At 43.6% G+C, this 26,155-nt stretch overlaps 2 protein-coding genes across 2 annotated transcripts in view; one reads left to right on the top strand and one right to left on the bottom strand.

Annotated features, from left to right (window-relative positions):
- Window positions 1–7,930, top strand: part of LOC127584657 (pleckstrin homology domain-containing family G member 3-like) — a 171,502-nt gene extending 163,572 nt beyond the window's left edge. Inside the window, exon 20 of the mRNA XM_052041548.1 lies at window positions 4,203–7,930. Coding sequence (XP_051897508.1) covers window positions 4,203–5,347 — 1,145 coding nt within the window. The 3' untranslated portion in view covers window positions 5,348–7,930. The remainder of the gene's footprint in view (window positions 1–4,202) is intronic.
- A 4,069-nt stretch (window positions 7,931–11,999) lies between these two features.
- On the bottom strand, window positions 12,000–25,857 carry srp14 (signal recognition particle 14). Its single transcript, XM_052041427.1, has 5 exons — window positions 25,766–25,857; window positions 23,745–23,817; window positions 21,008–21,120; window positions 19,298–19,330; window positions 12,000–13,148 (listed from the first exon to the last, which is right to left on the bottom strand). Exons 1-5 carry the CDS (start codon window positions 25,787–25,789, stop codon window positions 13,059–13,061), a joined length of 333 nt encoding a protein of 110 aa, XP_051897387.1. The 5' UTR covers window positions 25,790–25,857; the 3' UTR covers window positions 12,000–13,058.
- Window positions 25,858–26,155: the final 298 nt, after the last annotated feature.

Below are 26,155 nucleotides of genomic sequence, written 5' to 3'. Positions count from 1 at the left end.
GTTTTGTGGACTCTACATACTTGTCCATTTTACTAAAAGTTCATTTCAATGAAATTTTTGTACCAACCAACAGGTTGTTTTTCCAGCACTTTCCACTTTGTTTGTATATCATGTTGGCTCAGTTTTTCTTAGCCTACTTGCATAAATCTAGCTTGCTTAGGCAGTTCCCACCAACCTACCATTAACAATGCATTACACAGACCAAGAAGCTTAATGTGTTAGTAACTGCCTTTATTAAGCTATTTTGACATCCTATCACAGACATTCCCTTCATTCTACACATCCATCCCACACCTTCTCTACTGAAAACTATTGCATCCCTCTCTCTCTCTGTTCTGATGAAGGGTCGTGGACCTAAAACGTTTGACCACTTCTCTTTCCACAGATGCTGCCTGACCTGTTGAGTTTTTCCATCATTTTCTGTTTTTCCTTCAGATTTCCAGCATCTGCAGCTCTTTTGATTTTCATGGATGATTTGAGATGCTTAAGATGGAAAACATCTTGGTGTGGCTCACAGGAGACCATATTTGGTACTGTGTTACATGAGGCGATGCAAGTACAGATGGTGCAAAGCTTGGTCATTGAGATGGGTTATAAGGGAGATGAAGAATTAGATAGGGTTAGGGATGGAACTCACATGGCTATCTAGAAGCAATCACTGGAATAATGTAAACTGGAGGAACATAGAGATCTATGAGAAAAGGAAGACTGAAGGATGTTGGAGAGGTGCAGAGATTTGAACACACAGATGAGGATTGTAAGGTTAAGGCAGGTATTGGTGAACCAGCAATGAACCAGAGTCATACAGCACAGAAGTGGGCCCTTCATCCAACCTTTTTGCCCAGCTACACTAATCCCATTTACCCACAATCTTCTGCACCTTGCCTGTCTAAGTGCCTCTTAAATGTAGTGATTATATCTGATTCTAACACCTCCTCTGGCAATTGTTCCAGATATCAACCACTCTGTGTGTAAAACAAAACCACCTCTCAGATCCCCTTTAAATTTCCTTCCTCTCACCTTAAATCTGTGCCCCCTTGTTTTTGATACCCCTACCATAGGAAACTGCTAGCACTACATGAGTTGCCAACACATTCCACAGGTTAACTACTAGCTGGGAAATGAAGAATCACTTGAACATTGTCCATTCCTATTATTAGAACATAGAACACTACAGCACAGTACAGGCCCTTCGGCCCACAATGTTGTGCTGACATTTTATCCTGCTCTAAGATCTATCTAACCCTTCCTTCCCACATAACCCCCTAATTTTCTATCATTCATGTGTCTATCTAAGGGCCTCTTAAATGCCCCTAATGTATCTGCCCCCACAACCTCTGCAGGCAGTGCGTTCCACGCACCCACTACTCTGGGTGTTTAAAAAAAACTTACCCCTGACATCCCCCTTATACCTTCCTCCAGTTACCTTAAAATTACGTCCCCTTGTGTTAGCCATTTTCACCCTGGGAAAAAGTCTCTGACTGTCCACTTGATCTATGCCTCTTATCATCTTGTACACCTCTATCAAGTCACCTCTCATCCTCCTTCTCTCCAAAGAGAAAAACCCTGGCTTGCTCAGCCTATCCTCATAAGACATATTGAGTAGTTTATATCTCTGATCCAGGCCAATCTGTCAAGCTGGAATAATAGGTAAACTATTCAGCCCTTTGACTACTTCTTTTGACCCCAACTTGGATTGCCTTTAAGCTTACACTGCTTGAAAGTAAATAGCCTCAATGAGCTGGGTCTATGAGAGTGACTAAACCAGCCTGTCTTGTGGTAGTTGTTGTCATACCCTTCTGCAAGCTTCTCAGTTCCCGGCACTGCTGACGGTATTTGAAGAGGTGTTTTCGCTGAATCTCACCACCACCTTCCAACTTAAAGTAGTTTTGTAGAAATGCCGTGGGAGTAAAGTGAGTGAAAGTCAGAGCTTGGATGTGACTTCGTCTGAAGCAACTACTTTGAGTTTAGCCTTTCAATTGAAGGGCTAATGTTCACTGGCTAATTTTAGAGTTACTCAGACACCGCATGACTGTTCAGTAAATGAAAATCAAAAACAAAAAGGTACTGAAAGGCCTGAACAGAATGGACATGGAGAGGAGGTTTCCGTTAGTAGGAGTCTAGGCACAGCCTCGGAATAAGGTGACGACCCTTTAAAACTGAGATGAGGAGGAATTTCTTCAGACAGAGGATGGCTAATCTGTGGAATTCATTGCCACAGAGGGCAGTTGAGGCCAAGTCATTGGGTGTATTTGAGGCAGAGATTGATAGGTTCTTGATTGGTAAAGGGTTACGGGGAGAAGGCAGGAGAATGGGGTTGGGAAAAGAAAATCAGCCACAATTGAATGACGGAGCAAACTCGATGGGCTGATTGGCCAAATTTTGCTCCTGTATCTTATGATCTCTGATGGGGTGAGGCCCTTTGACCTAATGTGTCAGTTAAGGTGCAGTTAAAATCAGAATAGGTTTCATTAAAGTTTACTGGAGTAATTGCAGAACTGAAGGGGAAGATTGACCAGCCTGAGGCTCCTTTCTCCAAAAGAGGGTTGAGGTCTTGAAGACCTCTGAATGAGGTCTTGTAGATTATGAAAGTGTTTGATAGGTTAGGAAAGAGGAGGGGAGTGCGGATTTCTCTAGTGGGGGGGGGGGCGGAACATGATTTCATGCAGGTTTCATTTCCTGGGGACTGCTATCAGCATCACTTTTGGGAAAGAAACTGCTGTTCCGTACAAAGGGCATCACTTGAGCTGTCCCAGTGAATCTAGGTGTAGTTAAGATTATAAACTAAATAGGGTTCTGGTGGGGGATAAATTTAGGAAGTTAAAGGGAAAGGATACAGTGATAGTCTAGTTTTGCAAAATGGGTAATGATAACCAGAGTTTGTCAGAAAGGGACAGAGCACGCAAACGATAAGACTTCTTATTGGAGTCAGAGCAGCGAAAAATGGTACAAAGACAAATTGAAGGCTCTATCTGAATGATCATGTCATTGGTACCAGAAGAGGTGAGTTAATAGCACGAAGAGGAATAAATGGGTGCAACACAGAATCAAATACAGTGACCGAGATTAAGAATGAAATATTCCAGGATTCTTAACTTTTAGACAAGAAAAGCAAAATAGAGGAAGGGTGTTCCTGATAATAAAGAATGAGATAAAGGGAATGGAAAGAAAGAATGAATCGAAGTCCGGAAAAATCAAGCAGTGGAATCAGTTTAGGTGGAGCTAAGAAACGGCAAGAAGCAGGAAACAGTGGATGGGAGCTATCTACAGGCCCTAAATGGTAGAACATAGAACAGTACAGCACAGGAATGGGCTCTCCAGCCCACAATGTCTGTGCTGAGCACAATGCTGAATTAAACTAAATCTCTTCTGCCTGCACATGATCCCTATCCCTCCATTCCCTGCATATTTATGTGTCTATTTAACAGCCTCTTAAATGCCACTATATACCTGCTTCCACCACTACCCTTGGCAGTCAGTTCTAGGCACCTACTGCTCTCTGTGTAAAAAAAAGACAACTTGCCCTGCTTATCTCCTTTTAAATTTTCTCCCTCTCACCTTAAATGCATGTCCTCTGGTACTTGACATCTCTACCCTGGAAAACCAATTCTGACTGCCTACTTGATTTATGCCTCTCAAGATCTTATAAACTTCTATCAGGTCTCTCTTCAGCCTCTGACACTTCAAAGAAAACAACCCAAGTTTGTCCAACCTTTCCTTTTAGCTCACACCCTCTAATCCAAGCAGCATCCTGGTAAACCTCTTCTGCACCCTCTCCAAAGCCTCCACATCCTTCCTGTAATGGGGTGACCAAGGGAAATATTGGGCACATAACGAGGTAATACTATTGTCATGGAGGACTTTAATCTACAGATGGACTGGGCACAATAAATTAGATGGAATGGAATGGAGGACAAATTCATAGGTTATATATAATTTTTTAGACCAGAATGTAGAGGAACCAATAAGGGAATAGTCTATTTTGGACCTAATATGGTGCAATGTGAAAGGACTAATTAATAATCTTCTAGTTAAGGATCCTTTAAGGAAGAGCGCTCATTTCTAGTGCCAGTTTGAAAAATCTCCTTTGCTCCCTCTGGGAACCTGAACATCTACAAGACTTAAAATAAGATTTAAATGTCAGTATTGCAGATGTCAGAAGAAGAATCCTTTTTAATTACTCATTTCTGTTTAATCTCCAGCAGACAAGCCAAAGGAATTGCCATCTTTGCCTCTCTATGACCAGGTAATTATTCAAGAACAGGTCCCATTGGCGACATTGATAGAGGAACCTGATGTTGTCTTGCAAAATAAGGATGCGCAAACGTTCCTTCCATCTTCCACCAAGATCACTTCACCCAGACGTACTGTTATCAGTCTAATGACACCTCCAGTGAGGCCCCAATCCAAGAGGCCACTGAGCCCCACTGAAATGGAAACCTTTCCATGGCCTGATGTTCGGGAGCTCCGTTCCAAGTACACCTCTATGCGTGATCAAGTCACAAAAGATTCTATGCTGAGGGTAGCCAGAACAAACCTCTTCAAGCCATCTGAAAGTTGTTGCGCAAAGCTGGGCCGATTTGCCAAGAGCATGTCCATGCCGAATGGAATGATGGAAGGCAGAATGTCCCATTCTGGTTTTCTGGAACAAAAGGGCAATTCTAAACCTGGCCTCTGCCCTAGCACAATGGGGAAACGAGCAGTTTCTGACACCGTGGCCAGGAAAATGTTGCATTCCGATTCTTCCATCCAGTATCTTCTGGAAGTGGCACCCGAGAGTTCGACCGACAACCACACATGTTCGAGGACTACTCCCTTGGATTGTAGGTGCACTGAGCAAAGTTCCAGTTCAGATTGCAAGTTCTGCCACTCTGCTAAAGGTACAGAGACAACCCACTATGTATCTTCAGAGTTAACTCTGCAAGACGATCAGAAAGTCATAATCATGGAGAAATTGCCATGTGATGGTGATAGTTGGAGTATTCATAGGAATGAGCAGGTCGCTAAGGACAACAGCAGTGATGATGAGGGCTACGTCCAGATCAGGTCTCCAACATCCCGAGAGAAAATCTCTATTCGAGCAGTAGTGGAAAGGTGCAGGGCTTACCAAGAATCGGAAGAGTACAAGTCCAGGCAAGAGGGCGAAGATAAGGGCAGGAGGCCAGGAACTTCTAACCCAAAGGCCAAACAACGGAGTTACAAAGGAACAGAGAAGGTGACCTCCAACACTCAGCCGCTGGAGCCAAGGAGGGAGACGCGCCAACTCGGCAGTAGGACAGATCTGACCCAACAAGGCCTGGTGAAGAACCTGAGAGAAAAGTTTCAAAGCCTGACTTCTGCCAGCTAAAGCTTGATCTGGGTTCCCTCTCAGGTGCCAGATTCAAATCAAACCACTGTACCTGAACAAATGGGTGTAAAATATTGTTTGAGATGTGAAAATTTGTTTTGGACATGTGGCCAAGACTTTTACTGAACCATATGGCAACTGAAACCAGTAAATGACATTGCGATGCTTAGCCAGGTTATTTATCATTCCTCAATAAATATATGGTTGAACAGATTTACATTTTGCACACCCTCATGTTAATTTAAAAGTAAAATATTCTCCTTAAACTACTGTGGTCACTGCAACCTAGCAATGGTCAGGTCCATGCGAGAGCACTGTCTGTTTAAATATTCAGTCAGTTTCCTCTGTTGATGTGGGCGTCCTCTGACAATATGCTTTACAGTGTCTTCCCTTCTGAGAAGGGGTCTCTCTTTGTTTAAATGAATTATACTTTCCACTCCTTCCATGGCCTGTTCTTCCCCATCTTTGTAACCTGTAGTCCTTTATCTGTGATTTCTACTCTCCTCCACTTCTGGCCTCTATTGGTGGCTGTGCCTTCAACTTCCCTGGCCCTAAAGCTCAGTAATTCCTCCCCTAAACCACCTGCAGCTTGCTTTTGACCTTTTTAAGGCTTGTCTCAGAACCTACCTTTTTAACCAAACTGTCTTAGTATCACTTTGTGTATCAAAACTTGTTTGATAACCCTTTGTGAAGAACTTTGTGCTGTTTTACTGTGTTAAAGATGGAGTGTAAATCATGTTTATATGCCAAGAAATTCATTACCTGTTGTTAGAGAGCTAAACATGCTATACAATTGCATTAGAGCAGTCATTTTTCTTCTCTCAAATTGTTTCTGTTGACTTCAATGGAGTGAATTTCAGTGTGGTAGAGTAGAATCCACTCTGTCACTTTACAGCATGCTTAGCACTAACTGTGGGGGATAAATTTATAGGCAATTGTTTTCTGTCCCTCAGGAACTCTTATTGGCTCTCAGTGTACCATCGCCAGATTAATGTTTGGTATGAAATATCCAGATTTTTTTGCCTTGTTATGTGCTGGTTGAGCTGCCCTCAGCCATGGCAGCAGGTATGGTTGCAGGAATTGGTTTCAGTGCCCCAAGTTTGGAGTTGCTGCCTCAGAGCCCAGACTGGAAAATTAATGTAGGTTATCAGTTTATGACAAGGTTGTCTCTATTCTGCTGTCCTCCCTGTTGCTGACAAATGGCCAGCACTCACCAGTTTAATATATACTTTGGACAAGCTCCACAAAAACGTCATTCTCCCTTGTTCCTGGTGTATGGCAGTTGGGGAGGGGCAATCTCAGTTTGCATTTTCCATTGTTAAAAATAAAGAAACATTGGTCCAGGCAACCAACAATAATGCCTTAAAAGCACACTTGCAATTATACAGCATAGAAACAGGCCCTTTAGCCCACTGAGTCCACGCTGATTATCAAGAACCATTTAGACTAACCCCACATTAATCCCATTCTGTCAACTCCCACCCCTCCCCCTGAAATTTACCACCTTGCCTACACACTAGGGCCAATTCACAGTGACCATTTAACCTAGCAAGCCCCATGTCTGTGGGACGTGGGAAGAAACTGCAGCACCTAGAGGAAACCAATGCATGTGATCACAAGGGAGAACTTGCAGACAGCACCGGAGGTCAGGATTGAACCTCCTGTCACTGAGCTGTGAGGCAGCAGCTGTGCCACTGTGCTGCCCAAATGACATAGTTCATTTCATGACATCAGGACCTACCAAAGCTTCACAGTCAATTAAGAACTTTTTGGAGATGTAGCCATTAGTTGTTGTATTTCTCACATTACAACAATCTGCACACAGCAAACTCCCATGAACAATAATGTGATAATGACCAGATAATCTGTTTTACTAATGATGATTAAAGAACACTTATTGGCGATGACAATGGGAAAAACTCCCCTGCTCTTTAAAATATTGCTGTGGGATCTTTACATTTGTATGACAGTGCAGACAGGACTAAGGCTTAATGTCCTATCTAACCGAAGGCACCTGTGACAGTGCAGTACTCCCTCAGTTTAGCACTGGAAATGTCAGTTTGGTTATGTGCTAAAGTCAATGCAGTGGGACAAACTTTGACCAATTAAACAGTGCCACCCATTAAACTGAGGTTGACCCCGTCAAAGGTTTTTAATCTGATGTGATCATTGACTTGATGGGACCAGGTAGCTGCTTGTTGAGATTCTCTAGTGGTTGGCTCACACCATGGTGTTACCACATTACAGATTCTGTGGGAATGCCAGCTTCAGTCTCACTGCCAGTACTGTGTTTAAACCCTTCTCAATGCTCATTGTCCTGTGGAATCTATGCATGAATCTCCTGTGCAGTGACTCCTTAAAGACTGAGCTATTTTGTATTAAGAGTTGTAATCAATCGCTGGGCACCTTATCACTTTAATACTTCCTGAAAAGAAAATTAAAAATCTCACACTACCTGTCTCCATAATAGTCCCAAAGTTTGCTGGATTAATTTGTGATTACCCTATAAATCTGTAACTACACTGTTTAATGGCTATGATGTGAATTGTGTCACTTGTAAAGAAGCAAAACAAAATAACTGCATATTAATTGTGTGCCTTTCATTGTGTTTGAAGGAGCTGGTGTGTGGTTTTGAAGATGTGTCTTTGGAGTTTTTTTTAAGAGGGAAATCTAGTACCTCAAGTACCTGGAGAGTTCATTGATAAAGCAAAAATTGACTCCTGCAGCACCTCCACACAGACACTGGGAAACTGAGCAAACGAAAGATTGGGTTGAGTTAGCCAGGCTTGGCCTGGTGCCTGTCCCCATGCTGGAATTGTCCTTGGGCTGGTAGAGGACAAAGATCCACCAGCAGGTAAGGCCAGTTGATGAAAGGTGAGCATGCAGATTTCAGGTGAGGGTACAATTTGCTGTGGCCATTATGTTTCCCCATCTTAAAATATCCTGCTTGCCCTATAGAGGAATGAAAACAAGAGCAAGACACAGGAAGGTATGGGAAGCCTGGAACTTCACTGCTTACAGGAGATAAAAAGGGAGACAAATTGATTTATTTTTTTTTTAAAACTGCCTCAGCTGAGGGAAGTGGGAACTGGAGGGAGAACGGAGGAGATATTGTGGCCCAGATTGGCTTTCCTTTTTTGTCAGTTATGGCATCACCCACCTTTTTTTTAATCAATTACAGAAATTGTACGTCAGCAGGGAGCACTTTAAATCTCTCCAATGTGCCTTCAATGGGAGTTGGGGTGGACAGATGCTTGGTGGCCACCTATCACGGGATGCTGGAACTTAAAAAGGTCAACTGCAGCATGGAGTTCCTGACACTAGATAACCACAGTATGTCTCACAAATGCAAGCTATAGGAATTCCTTGGAGTTTCCAGGATGAAAGACAAGGTTGCTGCTGCTGCAAGCAAACCCCAAATGTCCTTGAAGGGCATTATTTATGCTTATAAATATATATGAAAATAGCTACATGGGGAAAAAAATAACAATTGGAAAAGTTTTTAAAAAGGGTTATGTGACCAGCAGTCCAGTCAAAATAATGAAGAGTTTATCTGCCTTTTGTTTGGTGTGGCTGCATATTGGTGGGGTGGAGTTGGGGTTGACATCATTATATGATTAATCTCCAAGAATACAACCAGAATTGGCACACATTTTCATATAAACTGGAACTGAGTTGCAAGCAGTAAATCACCCAAGTTGAGGTTTGTATGGTTTAGGAACACAAGTAGAACAACAATGAATTGCTTTAAGTATATTGCATCCTTTACAGTATGGAAGGTGTTGGTTTGTTTTTTCAGTCCGTGGTGAAAACAATGCAGTATTGATGAAAAGCTAATACAAGCCATTAGACTATCATTATGTTTCCTTCCAGCACTGATCTATATTGTAGTACTTGTAAAATACTTGCATATTAGATCAGACAAATTATAGTGGCCACCTGAATTTTTTTTTTGTTTATGCACAATCTGGATAGCACACACAATGTACTATATTTAGGTGAGTGGGTGTACACCAACTTGTGGTAGATACTAATCTCCTTATGTGATACTGAAAGATTTGTGGGTCAGTGATAAGTCCCACCTTGCATCTTCCCCAAACATGAGCAAACCCACAGCTCTGCTGCGTGAATCCCAACTTGTAACAAGTCCCATTCACCATCACTCTTGTATTTGCTGACATACATTAGTTTCTGATATAATAATGCCTTGATTTTAAAATCCTTCAGCAGTCCTAGTCCTTCATCACTGTATGATCCAAATTTTGGTCTCCTGTGTGCCTGAACATTAACAATGCCTCTGCTGGCAAAATCCTTCCCTAAACCTCGACTCTAAGACCCTCCTTAAAATAGTCCCTTTGATCAAATTGTTGTTCACTTGGGCTTATTGTGTGGCTCACTCAAACATTATTTCATGATCGTATCTCTAAATCACTTTGGGATGTTTTACTGTGTTAAAGGTGCTATACAAGTTGTTGCTGACTGCTGTTCCACAAGGATGCTATTGCTTGTTTCATAGGGAGATTAATCACTGTTTAGAATTTTCCACAATTGGAGTGGACATCAAAGCAGAACAGTGGAAAAAGCTCTTGTTTTTAAAATTATTCAATTGATTATTGTGGTGCTAGCACTTGGCTATTATGGATGAAAAATATAGAATTAACTAAGTTTGTAGTTAACATGAATTTGTAATTTTAGCTTGCCTTTACATAGCACAGTACAGTAAAGGCCCTTCAGCCCACAATGTTGTGCCGACCTATGTAAACACCTACTCCGTGATCAATCTAACCTTTCCCTCATACTCCGCCTATAACCTTCCATTTTTCTTACATCCAGGTGCCTACTTAAGTGTCTTTTAAATGTCCCTATTATATTAGCCTTTACCACCAACCCCGGCAGTGTGTCCCAGGCACCCACCACTCTATTTTAAAAAGAAAATAAACTACCTCTGGCACCTCCCCTGAACTTTCCTCCCTCTTGATGTCCTCTGGTATTGGCCATTGCCACCCTGGGGAAAAAGTGCTGGCTGTCCACTCTATCAATGCCCCTCATAATCTTATACACCTCTATCAAGTCACCTCTCATCCTGGTAAATCTCTGCACCTCCTAAAGCTTCCATATCCTTACTATAATGAGACCAGAACAGGACACAAGATTGTCCACAAATGTAATCCAAGCCAATTTCTGCATTTATAGAGAATTGCACTGAAAATTAAGTGTTACCATGAAAGAACTGTTAATGTAGCACCTTTCATACAAGCTGTACAAAAGCAATGGAGTTGCTTTTAAGTGCAGTAACACTTTTGTGTAAGGAATGTGACAACCATTTTGTACACAGTAAGGTCCAAAATCACCTGGATTTTATTTTGGGTTTCACTGGCCAGGGCAAATTAACCTACTATCTCAAACTGTACAGTGCTCCATTGCTGTATTGAAGTGCTAATCTCTTGCCTGGAGCTTGTACAATTGCTTTCTGATGCAGAATGAGGCGAGAGCTAACACTGATTTGCAGCTAATTACAATCATATAATCAATACAATACCACTGCACTACAGAGAAATGGTGATTCAGTTGGTATTTCATTGATAAGGAGTGTGTTGGATGAGTGGATTGGATAAGGCTGAGATGTGAAGCTCAATGTAGACATGCAGATTTTTTTTAAACAAATGCAAAAGCCAACCAACTCATTAAGTAGACATCTAGCAGCCAAAGAACTAAACCCCAACAAAAGTCAATGCTCTCAAGGGAAGTGATGATGGAGACTAGTAACAGTTAAGTAAATAGCAGAAAGTGAATCAGCTTTGTGTACCTGCAGTGAAATAACCAGCACTATTATAATAATGGATTGCTACAAACACAGCTCAGGCAGCATGTGTGGAAAGCTGACACTTCATTGAAAACCTTTCAGCAGCTTTGTGAAAGAACCAATTATTTTTTGGTTACTGCTTGAGCACTATTGTACTGTCACTGCTTTACTGAATAAACTTAGCTGGAACATGCTGAGTGACTAGTTGCGCATGCAGTTCTCATTAAAGGAAACTGGTGGAAAGGCTTCTCAATTATATATTTTGTTGTTTAACCACTTTGGCTTTGAATTCAGATACACTATTTAGAGTTAGAGCACATCTTTAATTGTTACTTGGGTGTAAAAAGAGTTAAGATCAGCTGTCAGGTATAGAAATCATCTAATATTTATTGCATGCAGGTTAACCAAGCAAGAAAAAAACTCCTCCATTGGTGAACTCAGAACATACTAGCCAAAGTATTTTAAATAAAGTCACTGCTATAATGTTGGAAAAACAGCAAAGTATCTCAAAAAGTAAATGAGGTAATAGCCATTCAACCTGTTTAAATGATTTTGGATAATCAAATGAACAAACCAAGAACTCACTCCCTTGATCTTAAAAGTAGGGTCATGGAATCTGCTGCATCCATCCTGGACAGGTGAACCTTTGTTTAATATCTTATCCAAAAGACAGCAGCTCCAGCAGTGTAGCACACCTGCAGTGCTGTACTGTGCCAGCCTAAATATATGCACAAGTCCCCGGAGCAAACTGAACCCACAGTCAGTTGTTTGGGGGGAGTACTGACTGCTGCTCAGGCCTACAACCTCTTACTAACATAGACTCTACAAGAAAAAAAACAAATCTTGGTGTAGTAAAACAGGTCAGAGAAAGCTTTTTAATGTACTTAATATAGATCTACAATAATTATCAATATATAATTGAATCTAAACCCAAAGCGAGCTCTGCATGAAACTTAAGTCACATTGCACAAATTTCTTGAAGTCTTTAAAAAAACCTACCTCCTAGTCAACCAGAAAACCATTCTAGGAGAGGAGGTCAAAGCTCCCATAAGAAAAATCAAAACTCTATTCTCCTTTTTCACATTCACCTTAAGGATTTTTAATTCTATGAGCCTTTTCTTCTGCTATTGCAGAAACCAGCTCGTTCTGGCTGGTTTCTGCACTAGCAGGAGAAAAGGCTCCTATACTAAACTGAAAAGGCTCCGATAGTAAACTTAAAAGGCAGTGCCTATGCATGACATTAAGAATTTGGTCTCTGTGGTAGTCAGAACATCAGGATAACATTCAAATAGTGTGGGAAAGAGGAGCAGGGAGAAAGTAAACAGAGGGTGCAACTTTATCAAATGAAGTTAATTCAAATTATTTCAAAGATGTATTGATCAGAGGAACATGCTCACCTTTGAAGATGGAGAATGCACAGTAATTATGATCTATGTAAAATGACCTTTGACTGTAGTGATTACTTGCCTATAATGGACAAATGAGAAGCAAAATCCCAACCAGGATCAAAGAAGCCCAGGGCATTATTTTTGGTCATGTCCTGCAACACCTAACAATATTGTCACAACATGGTTAACTGCAGAAAAAGTGAGGGGGGAGAAATATTGTTAGATAGTAAGCTTTTCTAACCAATGTCCAACAAATTCCTTTCATCATACTTGCCATTCCCACCATGTATCCATGACAGACATTTATAAACATACCCATCACAAGTGGGGGAAACAGTTATCCATTACTGTGGGAGTTGTGCATTTCTAATCAATGCTCTTCTGGAACCCATTCCTCTCCCAACATTGATTCCTTTACATCTCCATTTGATACGCAAGCAATTTTTAAGATGCTGGGTACAAGTAAAGTCAACCCTTCTTCTCCCTAACCCCACTCCCAGGAAATCCCCACACTATGCCATCACTGCGTGGCCTTTGTCTTCTTACTCTTGCTCTTTTTGTCTTTCTTCTTTAAACCATCCATGTGCGCCCGCAACAGGTTTGAATATGCCTGAAAAATCAGATCATTGAAAGAAACAAACCTCAGAGGATGTCAAGCTGAATAATATCAACTGAAAACAAATCTTATTTCTTAAAGAACAAGGGGGGGGGGGTGCAGGAGGAAAGAGGAATAAATTAAAGGTATTGAGCCTGACATAACCAATCTGTGAGATTTGGGTACAGAAGTCTCCTACTTTAAACACTTAAGAAAGACCTGCACTACTACTCATTGACTTTCATGACCTCAGGACTTCCCAAAACACATTACAGCCGGTGAAGTATTTTGAATGTATAGTCACTGTTGTAATGCAGTTTAAAAAAAAGCCAATTTATACTCAGCAAGATCCCTCAAACAATAAGATGATAATGACTAGAGCTGATGCCTTGTCATCACTAACAAAAGGAAAGGCAGCATCACTAACACTAACATTGCTCTGGATGTGACATAGTTTAAGTCCTAGAGCAAGCTTTGAAACCACGAAATACTGACTTAAACCAAGTGCCACCCACTGAGACACTGATCTATGGAAATCAAGCTTCTCCCAATAATTTATGGGTGTGCAGTACTACTTAACCTCTTTCAATGATGAAAGAGGTCAAGTAGTATTGCACACCCACAAGACAGAGTGCTGCAATAGGCTGTCTCATCAACCGATACGGAAACTTTCCCAGCAGTTTACTCAAGTTCAGCAATTACATTCCAAACTCCTACATCCTGAAGTTGACCAAGTAGTATCACTGAGAATGTAATTAATGGCTCTCAACTGCAAAAGAAAAAAAATCCCAGCCTGACTTTTAGCATCTACCCAAACCTGACAGCAGGTAGTTGTCTATTAAAGATTAGAATTGTCACACATTACCTTGCTCTAGACTCCAGTATTCCAGAGTTCTCATGGCCTGCTACCCTTCTCTACCTTAATTTCAAATCAAACTTTCTGCTGCCTCAATCCTAAGTTTCACCAAATTCCATTCATTTGTTACTTTATTCTTCACACCAGCTCTCAGCAATTTGGATTTTTAAAAAATCTCATCCTAGTATTTAAAACCTTCCAAGATTTCATTCTCCATACCTTTAACTTTTCCAGCACTGGAACTGTCTGAGACAGATTTCACTTGGTCCATCTCTGACACCTCTCTCTCCCCCCTTTCTGGATCTCTCTGTCTCCATCTCCGGAGATAGATTAGCCACAGACATCTTCTACAAACCCATAGTTACCTTGCCTACACCTCTTCCCACCCTGTCACTTGCAAGGACACCACCCCCTTCTCTCAGTACCTCCACCACATCTGTTCCCATGAGGCTTTCCATTCTAGGACATCAGAGATGTCCTTTTTCAGTAACCAGGGTTTCCCTTCCATCACCATCAATGCTGCCCTTACCCGTATCTCCTCCACTTCCTGCATGTCTGCCCCCTCCCCCGCCGACATAAAAGGGACAGGGCTCCCCTTGTCCTCACCTACTACCCCACGAGCCTCCACATCCAACACATCATTCTCTGCAACTTCCGCCACCCCCAACAGGATCCCACTTGTCCCTCCCCACTGTACCCACCCCCCCGGCACTTATCCCTGCAACCGCACCAAGTGCTACACCTGTTCCTACACCTCCTCCCTCTCACCACCATTCAGCGTCCCAGACAATCCTTCCAGGTAAGGCAGCACTTGATCTGAGAGTCTGAGGGTGTCATTTATTGCATCCGGTGCAACCTCCTGTACGTCAGTGAGACCCGACGCAGATTGGATGACCGCTTCGTCGAGCACTTTCGCTCCGTCCACTGCAACAGCCAGGACTTCCTGGTGGCCACCCACTTCAATTCCACATCCCACCCCCATACCGACACATCTATCCCATGGCCTCCTCTACTGCCACATTGAGGCCAGGCACAGGATAATGGAACAACACCTCATATTGAGATGTACCCCAGGCTGCTGTGGGAGGCGAGGGAAGAGATTGCTGAGCCTCTGATGATGATCTTTGCATCGTCGATGGAGACGGGAGAGGTTCTGGAAGATTGGAGGGTTGTGAATGTTGTTCCCTTATTCAAGAAAGGGAGTAGGGATAGCCCAGGGAATTGTAGACCCGTGAGTCTCACCTCAGTGGTTGGTAAGCTAATGGAAAAGCTCCTGAAAGGCAAGATTTATGAACATTTGGTGAGGTATAATATGATTAGGAATAGTCAGCATGGCTTTGTCAAGGGCAGGTCCTGCCTTCCGAGCCTGATTGAATTTTTTGAGGATGTGACTAAACACATCGATGAAGGGAGAGCAGTAGATGTAGTGTATATGGATTTCAGCAAAGCGTTTGATAAAGTACCCCATGCAAGGCTTATTGAGAAAGTAAGGAGGCATGGGATCCAAGGGGTCATTACAGTGTGGATTCAGAACTGGCTGGACCACAGAAGGGGAAGAGTGGTTGTTGAAGGGTCGTACTGTGTGTGGAGGTCAGTGACCAGTGGTGTACCTCAGGGATCTGTACTGGGACCCTTGCTCTTTGTGATTTTTATAAATGACCTGGCTGAGGAAGTGGAGGGGTGGGTTAGTAAGTTTGCAGATGACACAAAGGTTGGGGGTGTTGTGGATAGTTTGGAGGGCTGTCAGAGGTTACAGAGGGATCTCTGTAAAGTTGGGCTGAGAAGTGGCAGATGCAGTTCAACCCAGATAAGTGTGAAGTGGTTCATTTTGGTAGGTCAAATATGATGACAGAATATAGTCTTAATGGTAGGACTCTTGGCAGTGTGGAGGATCAGAAGGATCTTGGGGTCCGAGTCCACAGGACGCTCAAAGCGGCTGCACAGGTTGACTCTGTGGTTAAGGCGGCATACGGTGTATTGTCCTTCATCAATCGGGGAATTGAATTTAGGAGCCAAGAGGTATTGTTGCAGCTATATAGGTCCCTGGTCAGACCCCACTTGGAGTACTCTGCTCATTTCTGGTCACCTCACTATAGGAAGGATGTGGAAGCCATAGAAAGGGTGCAGAGAAGATTTACTAGGATGCTGCCTGGAATGCGGAGCATGCCTTATGTAAGTAGGTTGAGGGAACTCGGCCTTTTCTCCTTGGAGCGACGGATGATGAGGGGGGACCTGATAGAGGTATATAAGATGATGAGAGGTATTGATCAGGTAGATAGTCAGAGGCTTTTCCCCAGGGCTGAAATGGTGGCCACAAGAGGACATAGGTTTAAGGTGCTGGGGAGTAGGTATAGAGGAGATGTCAGGGCTAAGTTTTTTAGTCAGAGATGGTGAGTGCATGGAATGGGCTGCCGGCAACTGTGGTGGAGGCGGATACAATAGGGTCTTTTAAGAGACTGTTGGATAGGTACATGGAGCTGAGAAAAAGAGGGCTATGGGTAAGCCCAGTAATTTCTAGGGTAGGGACATGTTTGGCACAGCTTTGTGGGCTGAAGGGCCTGAATTGTGCTGTAGTTTTTCTATGTTTCTATTCCACCTTGGGAGTCTCCAACCTGATGGCCTTAACATTGATTTCTCTAACTTCCAGTAACCCCACCCCTTTTTCTTCCCCCCCCCCCCCACCTCCCAACTCCTATGTCTTCCCTTATTCCTATGGCTCCCTTCCCCCACCTTGATGACCTGCCCATCTCCTCTCCTCCCCTATCCTTTATTCCATGGTCCACTGCCCTCTCCTACTGGATTCCTCCTTCAGCCCTTTGCCTCTTCTGCCTATCACCTCTCAGCTTATTACATCTTCTCCCCCTCCCCCACCCACCTACCTTCCCCCTCACACCTGGACTCACCTATCCCCTGAACTCATCTATCACCTTCCTGTGTGCTCCTCCCCCTCCCCCCACCTTCTTATTCTAGCTTCTGTCCTCTTCCTTTCCAGTCCTGATGAAGGGTCTCGGCCCAAAACGTCGACTGTTTATTTCCCTCCATGGATGCTGCCTGACCTGCTGAGTTCCTCCAGTACTTTGTGTATAACTGTCTGTGCTCCTCCTATTGTGGCCTTCCTTATCCATTTGCAACAACTTAGTTATCTTCAGCCCCAAGCATTCCCTCTCTGCACTTCCCTGAAGATTCTCCTCAAAACCTACCTGTAACTAAGCTTTTAATTACCTGTCCTAATACATCAACTCTGTTCTCTAAAGCAAGGGTTATTTTAAGCCAGCAAAACAATTTCTATTTAAATATAAATTGTTTAGCTGGTTTATATTCTCAGATTAAGACTGATTGAAGCCAGGAAGACAACAGCTTTTGTGTTTTGCATTATACTAAATATAATAAATACTAAATATAATAAATATTATATAATAATATAAAAACCGGAAAAATAATCAGGCCAATGAAATAAGTTCTGAGTGAAATGTCCATCTTGGAGACCATAGTGACACCTGGTGGTGTGCAATATTACTGCACACCAAAAACTACCCATCACTGCTGTGTTAATTATTTACCCACATACTTCAACAGGTCAGAAGTACTTTGGTCTATTCTATCCTGAGGCAGTAAAATATTTCTATTTTGGCAAAGGTCAACTAATTCATGTCAGGGGGAGGGGGGAATAAACCTAGGAACTTTCCAATCTGCAATAGTTCTGTGCTTCACAATCTCCAGCTGAATGGGCAATTTTAATGCAGAAATAGATAGGGGTTTAGCTTAGGATGCTGCAACAGGGAATGATGTATTGCCGTTAGAAAAGCCATTCATAAATTCACCTGAATTACATGCAAGAGCATGAACAGTTACATATGGGAACAAGCTGTATTAGCCTGTATTGCATCAGTTATGGCATCAGGTATTTAAAGTTGTAATATTTCATAGGGAAAACCATTTCCTTTGATGCACGAATCCAGAGCAAAGCAGCACAAAATTAAAAATTGGGCATGCTAGAGTGAAATCAGGAGACTCCTCCTACAAAGGGTAGTGGAAATCTGGAGGTCTCTTTTTAAGGCTACGGACATTAGTAGGTGCACAGTAAAGATAACAACATGGAACCAAAGTATAGACGGGTTGCGTTCAAACAACAGCAGAGGAAGTGCAAGGGCCTGTCCCTTTCAGAGTACAGGAAGTCCCCGGGTTACGAATGCCCGACTTAAGAACGCCCATACTTGCGAACGGCAGGAAGGCGGCACGGAATTGGGTGCAGAACGGTTAGCCTGTCAGTGTTGACTTTGTCCAGGTGATGGAGGTGGCGAACAGCTGGATTGTGGATTTCATGTGTTACAGTCCGTACCGCTATTTCGGGGCAGGGATGTTCAAGGAGTTCCGAATGATGAGGGACGCCATGAATGGTCACCAGCCCCCTCTCCCGCTGCCCCCACCCACCCACCATCTCTCTCTCTCCCTCCCTCTGTCTATCCAGCACTCGCTCTCCCCCAACAGGCCGTCCCCGGGTAATGACCGAGGTCCATTTCTACAGATGTTTTTTTTTGTCCGTCAGTTGGAAAATACACAAAATTCACTCGATGTGGTAACTGTACCTCCACAGTACTGTAATGAATGACACCAAACACACATAAGACTGATGACAGTCTTCACATGGCCTGGCGATAACAAGTTATGCTGTATTTTTGATTGCTTCACATTATGTGTGGAATTATAATGAAACTGGAATCAAAATTCCATTTGGATCTTAATATATAGCAATAAGTAACTGAAGCTTGTAGTGATTTAGGACTAATTGATGCTAGATGTGAACTGTACGTAACTGTTCCGACTTGCATACAAATTCACCTTACGAACAGACTCAAAAATGGAATTTGTTCGTAATCTGGGGACTTCCTGTACTGTCAAAGGTTGCTGGTTATCTTAATTGATGAAGAGGACTGAACACCAATAGGAAAATAATTAATTGGGTCAATCAAATTAAAATAGTACACATCAAGGTGTATTGCACTAGTTATGTTCATTTTCAGTAACTCCATTCCCACCACAGATATTCTGCAGTTGCTATGACCCCAGGGCATTATTCCAAATTGTTCCATAAATTTTCCCAACATCCATTCCCCTTGGCAATATTACTTATGCCCCCTTTAAGACTGGTACTGACAAAAGGGGGAAAGAGGCAACTTTCCACAGCTGGGATAACCATCAATTGTTAAACCACCATTCATTTTGTTACATGATTATGTACTGAGCATATTCAAGATGTACACCAATAAAGTAACTGTAATTATGCATCACACTGCACTTATATACATACCATCTGAAACTTGTTTACTTCCTTGGAGCTTATCTGAAAGTAAAAGGACATAACTTAATTGCACAAACTGCAGAAATACTTTCACCACGATAAGAATAGGAGGGTAGGTCATTTGACCCCTTGAGTATTCTGTGGTACTCAGTGAGATTTATGACTCATCTCCACTTTTGACTAAAGAAAGATGGGAAAAGCCAGTAGATTTAAAATTAACAATTGACCTAACTTCAGACGCCAGACAAGCTGCAAATTTCTACCACTCCTCATGTCCTCTTGACCTGGGGTCATCAACCAAAATAAAGTCTACCCAAAGTTACACATGATATCTTGAAATTTTTTAATCAAACTACCCCTTAAACCTTGTAAATTCATTGCAAAAAGACCCTTGGAACCCAGATAGAATTCTGCTGGCTGCAATCCCATCCCCAAAAGCAAGCAGTTCTGGGCATCACACCTCAGAAAGGAAATATTGGCCTGGGGTGGGTAGATGGGATTGCTGTACAGAAATCATCGGCATATTTAAACAAGCAGCATTTCTAGCATTGTAACCTATAAGGAATAGGGCCCTGATCTGGATAAGACATTAGCCTCAAATTATTTGCTCTTTTTTTCTCCAAAGAAATGATCTGTATGGATGGCATGCAAAACAAAGTATTTCACTGTACCTTGGTACATGTGACAATTATAAACCATTTTACTAATATCCTTTCAAGCTAATACAAGATGCCCCTCTTGCTGGTACTGGTAGGTAACCCATGAGACTCTTGACTCCACACAAAAAAATTCATACCTCCTGAATATGGAATCCTTTGCATCTACCCCCATACCCTCCCCCACCTCCTCCCCTCGGTCTTCCTCTTCCAAGTTGCCACAGTCAACATTATTGGCTATCCTTCTGTCAGTCCTTATCCTCCAAGTAGCAAGTACATCGTACTTATGAGATAGGACCAGTCTCTGAATAAACTCATTTGTTATCTCACCCAAGTTCCCGTTACTCTAAACAGTTGATCCCACTAACCCCATCTGATCCAGCTCTTTTCTCAGAAGTGTGACTGAAGCTTGGATCAAACCATTCAAATACTCCTCCCCATCTCCTACATGTCAGAGTGTCTCCAACTCAGGTTTGGAGCCAGACAGATGGAGACAGAGATATCAGCTTGCAGGTATGATCTGTCTTACTTGCCAGAAACTACATTGTTTTTCAGCTAGTTAGCCTGCACTGTTATAACTTAATCTATGTTATTTATAATTTACTCTTCAGAATGTTACAAAGGTTCAAACAATAAATTTGTATCAGCTACCAAAACACATGGCAAAATGTTAACTACCTATTGCCTCAACTTCACAAGAACCACTGGAAGTGGAGGCATTTCCTTCCCCATGTACCTGTGTATTGAATTCCTATTCCGACTAAATTCTCAATTAAGACCATCCTGTATGATCATGTAGACCAGTATATTGTTCAAAGCAGGTCACTATGAATATACTCTGGAGCTTTCCAAAAGTCCTTCGATGCTTTGGATCAGTAGATATTTTTTTAAACTGAGCTCGACAGATTTCTTAGCTAAGGTATTAAGTAATGTAGAACAAAGGTAAGTGAATGAAGTCATGGTCCATCTGAAAAGGAGGAACACGCTTGCAGGGCTGAATCACCTCCTGCTTTTACTTGTTGGTTTGTTGAGGGCTGCTGCTCACCTTCACCCTGAGACTTACCACTGTGCTGATCTTCTTTTTTCCATCAGTTGCCCGCAGGAGACACTTGTTATCAGCAGGTTCAAAATTGTCAGGGTTCCCTTTCCGCGGGACTGGCTTTGTCCGACCATCATCTACAGAAAGGGATGCGTTAATATCTGTCAGTTCTCTCCAATTCACATACCTGATGGTTCATGCCTTTCTCTACCTTCCTCCAGCCCAACAATCTCAGATTTCAGAGTTCCTACAACGATAGCCAGTGTTCTGATTTCATTTGCCTCACCACTGACAGCTGTGACTTCAGCTACCTTGGCCCCGAGCTCTGGAATTCCCTCCTCTCTACAATTCCCTTCCTTTAAGATACTGCTTATAACATGCCTCTTTGTCTGATATGTGGTTATGGTGGGGAAAGGCAGCTGGCCCCCATATGTCAAGGTGCTCCTGAGGTCAGATGTCTTCTCTCATCTATCCTAACAGCTTCCCTTTATGGCTGGGTGTCAAATCATTCAGCAAAATGTTTTGGCACATTATTAAATATGTTAAAGTTGCTACACAAGCAAGGCTTTGACTAACCTCTGAACTCTACCCAAACGGATATTGCCCGAGAGGGAACACAAGAGTTGCAGGACCACCGCTCACATTCTAGCCATCCCACTACGTGGAGTGGAGTAATAGAGCAGTTGACTAAACATGGCAATTAATGTCCAGAGTGTGCAAGAGACTCAGATGGAACACCAAGCACCAGCAGTGCAATGCTCTGGAAATCATCTTCATCTGCCACCCACACTTCACTTAGCAGATGTCATCTCAAACTTTACAGCAAAATATGAGCTTCTGAAAGAAATGTAACTTATTTGAATGAAAATTTGAGTTTCCAGACCAACATGAAATAAAGATGGTTGTCAATTTTCACCTTGATCCCTGCTTCCATTTTCTTTATGGAGGGCAGATGTTGATAAAAATAGGTAAGCACTACAGAGCCACTAGGAATGGGAGGTGGGGTAGAAATTAGAAGGAAGAAACTGTCCATGCCTGAGGTTCAAACAAGCCTCTCCCAATCCTGCACCTAAACCTATCACACAATGTTTTATTCCTATCCCCCAGTATCTCAGATTGATAGAGTAGAATAAGGGTGACCAGGAACAAGTTTCAACAGTTGAGGCAACATCAGAAGGTTGAGATCAGTAGTTACAAATGGATTGGAGAAGGGGGATGAAAAAAAAATCAGAGTCAAGTTTGTCTTCAAAATTGTGAAGGTCAGTTCAGTTCCAGATGTTGCCAGAGAGAGGGATGTTGATGGCTAGGGACTGAGGTTGTGGTGGGACTGAAGTCCACGGATTCCAACATCTAATCTCTGCTTATCCAGTCCTAGACAAACAGCCTGATAATTTAGACACTGATGCAGGGAGGTAGTGGTGGGGTAAAGATGGGTATCATCTGCACATATGTGGAAACCCACCATTGATAAACCACATGACTGAGAAGTGAATTACAAATGATAAACAGGAGGCAGTCAAAGATAGATCCTTGAGAAACTCTGGAGGAAATGCTGAAGTGGAGCTATTACTGGTGATCCTCTGGTTATGATTGGATAGATTAAAATGGATCCAGGGAAGGGCAGTTGTACCTCACATGGTTACAACGGGATTAGAGAATCAAAATCAAAAATTTACTTCCACTCTGTTCCAAGTTGGCTGATGAGGCCAATCTGGAATCTACAAACATTGTAGTGGGATGTTGCAGACAACTGCATAAAAAAAAACTCCAAACAGGTTGAGAAGTACAAAGAGGATAGATCTTCACAATCATGCAAGATGTCATTTATGGCTTTGAACAGAGCTTTTCAATATTTTGACAGGAATGGAAACCTGAATGGAGCAATTCAAATAAGGAGCTCAGGAACAAATTTAAGAGATTCAACATTGTTTAAGGGCTTAGGTAGGTTGGACATTGGCAGGAGATTCCACAGAGGGAAATGCCAATAGCTGGATTTTCAGGAATGGGGAGATGAAGGCAAATTTGAAAGAGAGGGGTATGCAACATGAGAGGATAGTGATCCATCAGCAAAACCTGGGTTTAATGTCTCATCTGAAGGACAACACATCCAACAACACAGCGCAGCCCCAGCAATGCAATGGGAATATCAACCTGGATTGAATGCTCAATCTGAATGGGATTTAAAACCAACGAGCTGACTCACAGGTAAGAACACAACTGCTACACCACAGCTATCAGTGAACGCTAGGCCAACCAAAATGTTCAAGACCAATGGATATTTGTTACAAAAGGATATCAAAGTATATGCAACCAAACAGATGGAATTTTGTTTTCTTCATTCACAAGATGTGGATGTTATTGGCAGTCATTGTCCGTCTCCCAAACTGAGCAGGATATTAGACCCACAAAAATAGTTTGAGTCTAGTATCATATATGGGCCCGTGGCAGAATTGAAAGATATTATGAACCAAATGGGTATTTTTTTTTAAAACAATCTGGTAGTTTCCAAGTTTAAAATGACTGAGATTAGCATTCATAAAACAAAAGAATTAATTACTTGAATTTAATTTCATCAGCTGCCATGGCTGGATTCAAACATATCTTTGGATCAAGAACTCCAGCTCCAAGTCCAGTGCTACCATACCCATATGCTTAGGCTGAGCATCAGGCATCACCTCACGATGTACAAGCAGCTCTATGGGTTTTCAGATGACCCCTACAGGTCCAAAACAAAGCAAGACATGCACGCAGTGATACTCACATTTCTTCATGGTGAGGTAAATGCTTCCTGAGGTTCGGCATTTCTGGAAAAGCCGGGTTAGCTCTGTCAGGAACTGTAATAGGAACAAAAATCAGTTGGCATACTACACACATAGACTACATCAGAGCTGTCAACACAAGAGAAACAGTACATGTTGGACTGGTAAGGTGCAAGTTCCACAGAGGCACCACCACACATCATTTTGGGTGACACAGTGAGGCAGGAGGTACTGCTGCTACATCACAGCTCCAGCAGCACAGGTTCAATTCTGACCCTTGGTGCAGGCTGTGTGGAGAATGCAAATTTCCCCCATGACTACATGGATTGCTTTGGGTGCTCCAGTTTCCTCCCACATATCCGCAAGTGTACATGGAGGTAGGAAAATTGAAGGGAAATCAATGGTCCTCGGGGGGGGAGGGGGATTACAGGAAAGTAGGACAATGACAGCCAAACTAGACTCAGTGGGCCAAATGGTCCCCCACATCACAACACATATATATATCTATCTATCTGACTTGGTTTCCTATTGTATCTATTGCACCACTTGTTCAAGAGCTCCAGACTTGATCCTGCATGGCCGACCCCAACAACTGCTTCAATTATTCCACCCACCTTGCCGCACCATCACCCCCTTATCCAACAATTATCCAGTGTGCTGTGTAATCCTCAGCCTCCCATATCCTTCCTTTTGGAACCCTCCCCCTTGAGCACTATTAACCCCTGCCCCACTGATATTGTCTTCCCCACGACAACCCAGCCCATTGGCACATTATTAACCACTGCTGAAATGTAACTCTACGCCAGTCCACTGATCACCCTGTCTCATTGTAACCCTATGCCAGCCCACTGCTCACCCGTCCCAATGTAACCCTACGACATCCCACTGCTCACCCCTGTCCCAGTGTAACCCTCCCCAAATACCCAGTCACCCCCTACCTCAGTGTAACCCTATCTGGGTCCATCATTATCCCACCTCCTCCTAGGTCTTCTGTTAAACCCTTTGCCCAACGTTACCTCCTGACCCTGGGTATCGCTCTATCTATGCCCAGCCTCTGGCCCAGGCAAATCCTCCCCAAACCCCATTGTTCCCTGTACCACTTATCCTTATCCTGGGAACCAATCCTAGACCTGATTAACTGCCACCCATGAAGGTCTCCAAGGCAGAGTTACCCCACCTTTCTGACAGTAACTGTACCCATATGGACAGTTAGTCACCCACGACAGCAGTGTAACCATCATCTCAAGGCTAATTACCCACTGTCCCAGTGTAACCCTCCCCCACCACCGGACCCAGTCACCCCCTGCCCCAGTGTAACCCTCCACTCCCCCAGACCCAGTCACCCCCTGCCCCAGTGTAACCCTCCGCTCCCCCGAACCCAGTCACCCCCTGCCCCAGTGTAACCCTCCCCCCCAAGACCCAGTCACCCCCTGCCCCAGTGTAACCCTCCCCCCCAAGACCCTGTCACCCCCTGGCCCCAATGTAACCCTCTGCACCCCCCCTCCGCCGGACCCAGTCACCCCCTGCTCCAGTGTAACCCTCTGCACCCCCACCCCAACCCAGTCACCCCCTGCCCCAGTGTAACCCTCCCCACAGACCCAGTTCACCCCCTGCCCCAGTGTAACCCTCCCCTCCCCCCGGACCCAGTCACCCCCTGCCCCAGTGTAACCCTCCACTCCCCCCGGACCTAGTCACCCCCTGCCCCAGTGTAACCCTCCCCCCCAAGACCCAGTCACCCCCTGCCCCAATGTAACCCTCTGCACCCCCCCCCCGACTCAGTTACCCCCTGGCCCCAGTGTAACCCTCTGCACCCCCCCCCCCCGACCCAGTCACCCCCTGCTCCAGTGTAACCCTCTGCACCCCCCTCCCCCCGCCGGACCCAGTCACCCACTGCACCCTCACCCCCGGACCCAGTCACCCCCTGCCCCAATATAACCCTCTCCCCTGGACCCAGTTCTCCCCCGCCCCAGTGTTACCCTCCCCCTGGTCCCCTGCACCAGCTATGTAGCCCTCAAGCCCTCACCGAGTCGTTCTCCAGCAGCACCATGACAAGCAAGTCTCAGCCGGAAGCCCCCTCCCAACTCCACCGGAAGCGCAAAATTACGCCCGACCGCGCGCCGCCACTCGTGTGTTTTTATTGGTTCTTGGCAATGTGTTGTGTGCGGGGCCCGGCCGCCCGCTTTCTTGACAGCGGCGGGACAGACGGATTGTTACGTCACAGGGATGATTGGCAGCCGTGGGTTTAAGCCCGGGTTCAGGGTTTGGACGAGTCTTCATGAGCTGGGTAAGGCGGGTACATTTGTCTATTGGGTACAGTTTGGGTCTGAAGCTTCGGATTGAAGAGAGGGTCAAGTTATTTGAAGTATTTGACTAGGATTCGAAATTGAGGGTTCAAGTCAGAAACCTCACTTGA

This window comes from Pristis pectinata, chromosome 1, assembly GCF_009764475.1.
Source record: "Pristis pectinata isolate sPriPec2 chromosome 1, sPriPec2.1.pri, whole genome shotgun sequence".
NCBI lineage: Eukaryota > Metazoa > Chordata > Chondrichthyes > Rhinopristiformes > Pristidae > Pristis > Pristis pectinata.
The sequence above is the reverse complement of the archived record's forward strand: the minus strand, read 5'-3'. Positions and strand labels throughout refer to the sequence as shown.

Coding starts and splice junctions, on each gene's coding strand:
- srp14 (XM_052041427.1), bottom strand. CDS start 25,789: ATGGTGCTGCTGGAGAACGACTCG. Junction 19,331..21,007: donor AAAAGAAGATCAGCACAGTG/GTAAGTCTCAGG, acceptor TTTTACTTTCAG/ATAAGCTCCAAGGAAGTAAA. Junction 13,149..19,297: donor AAGTAAACAAGTTTCAGATG/GTATGTATATAA, acceptor CTGATTTTTCAG/GCATATTCAAACCTGTTGCG.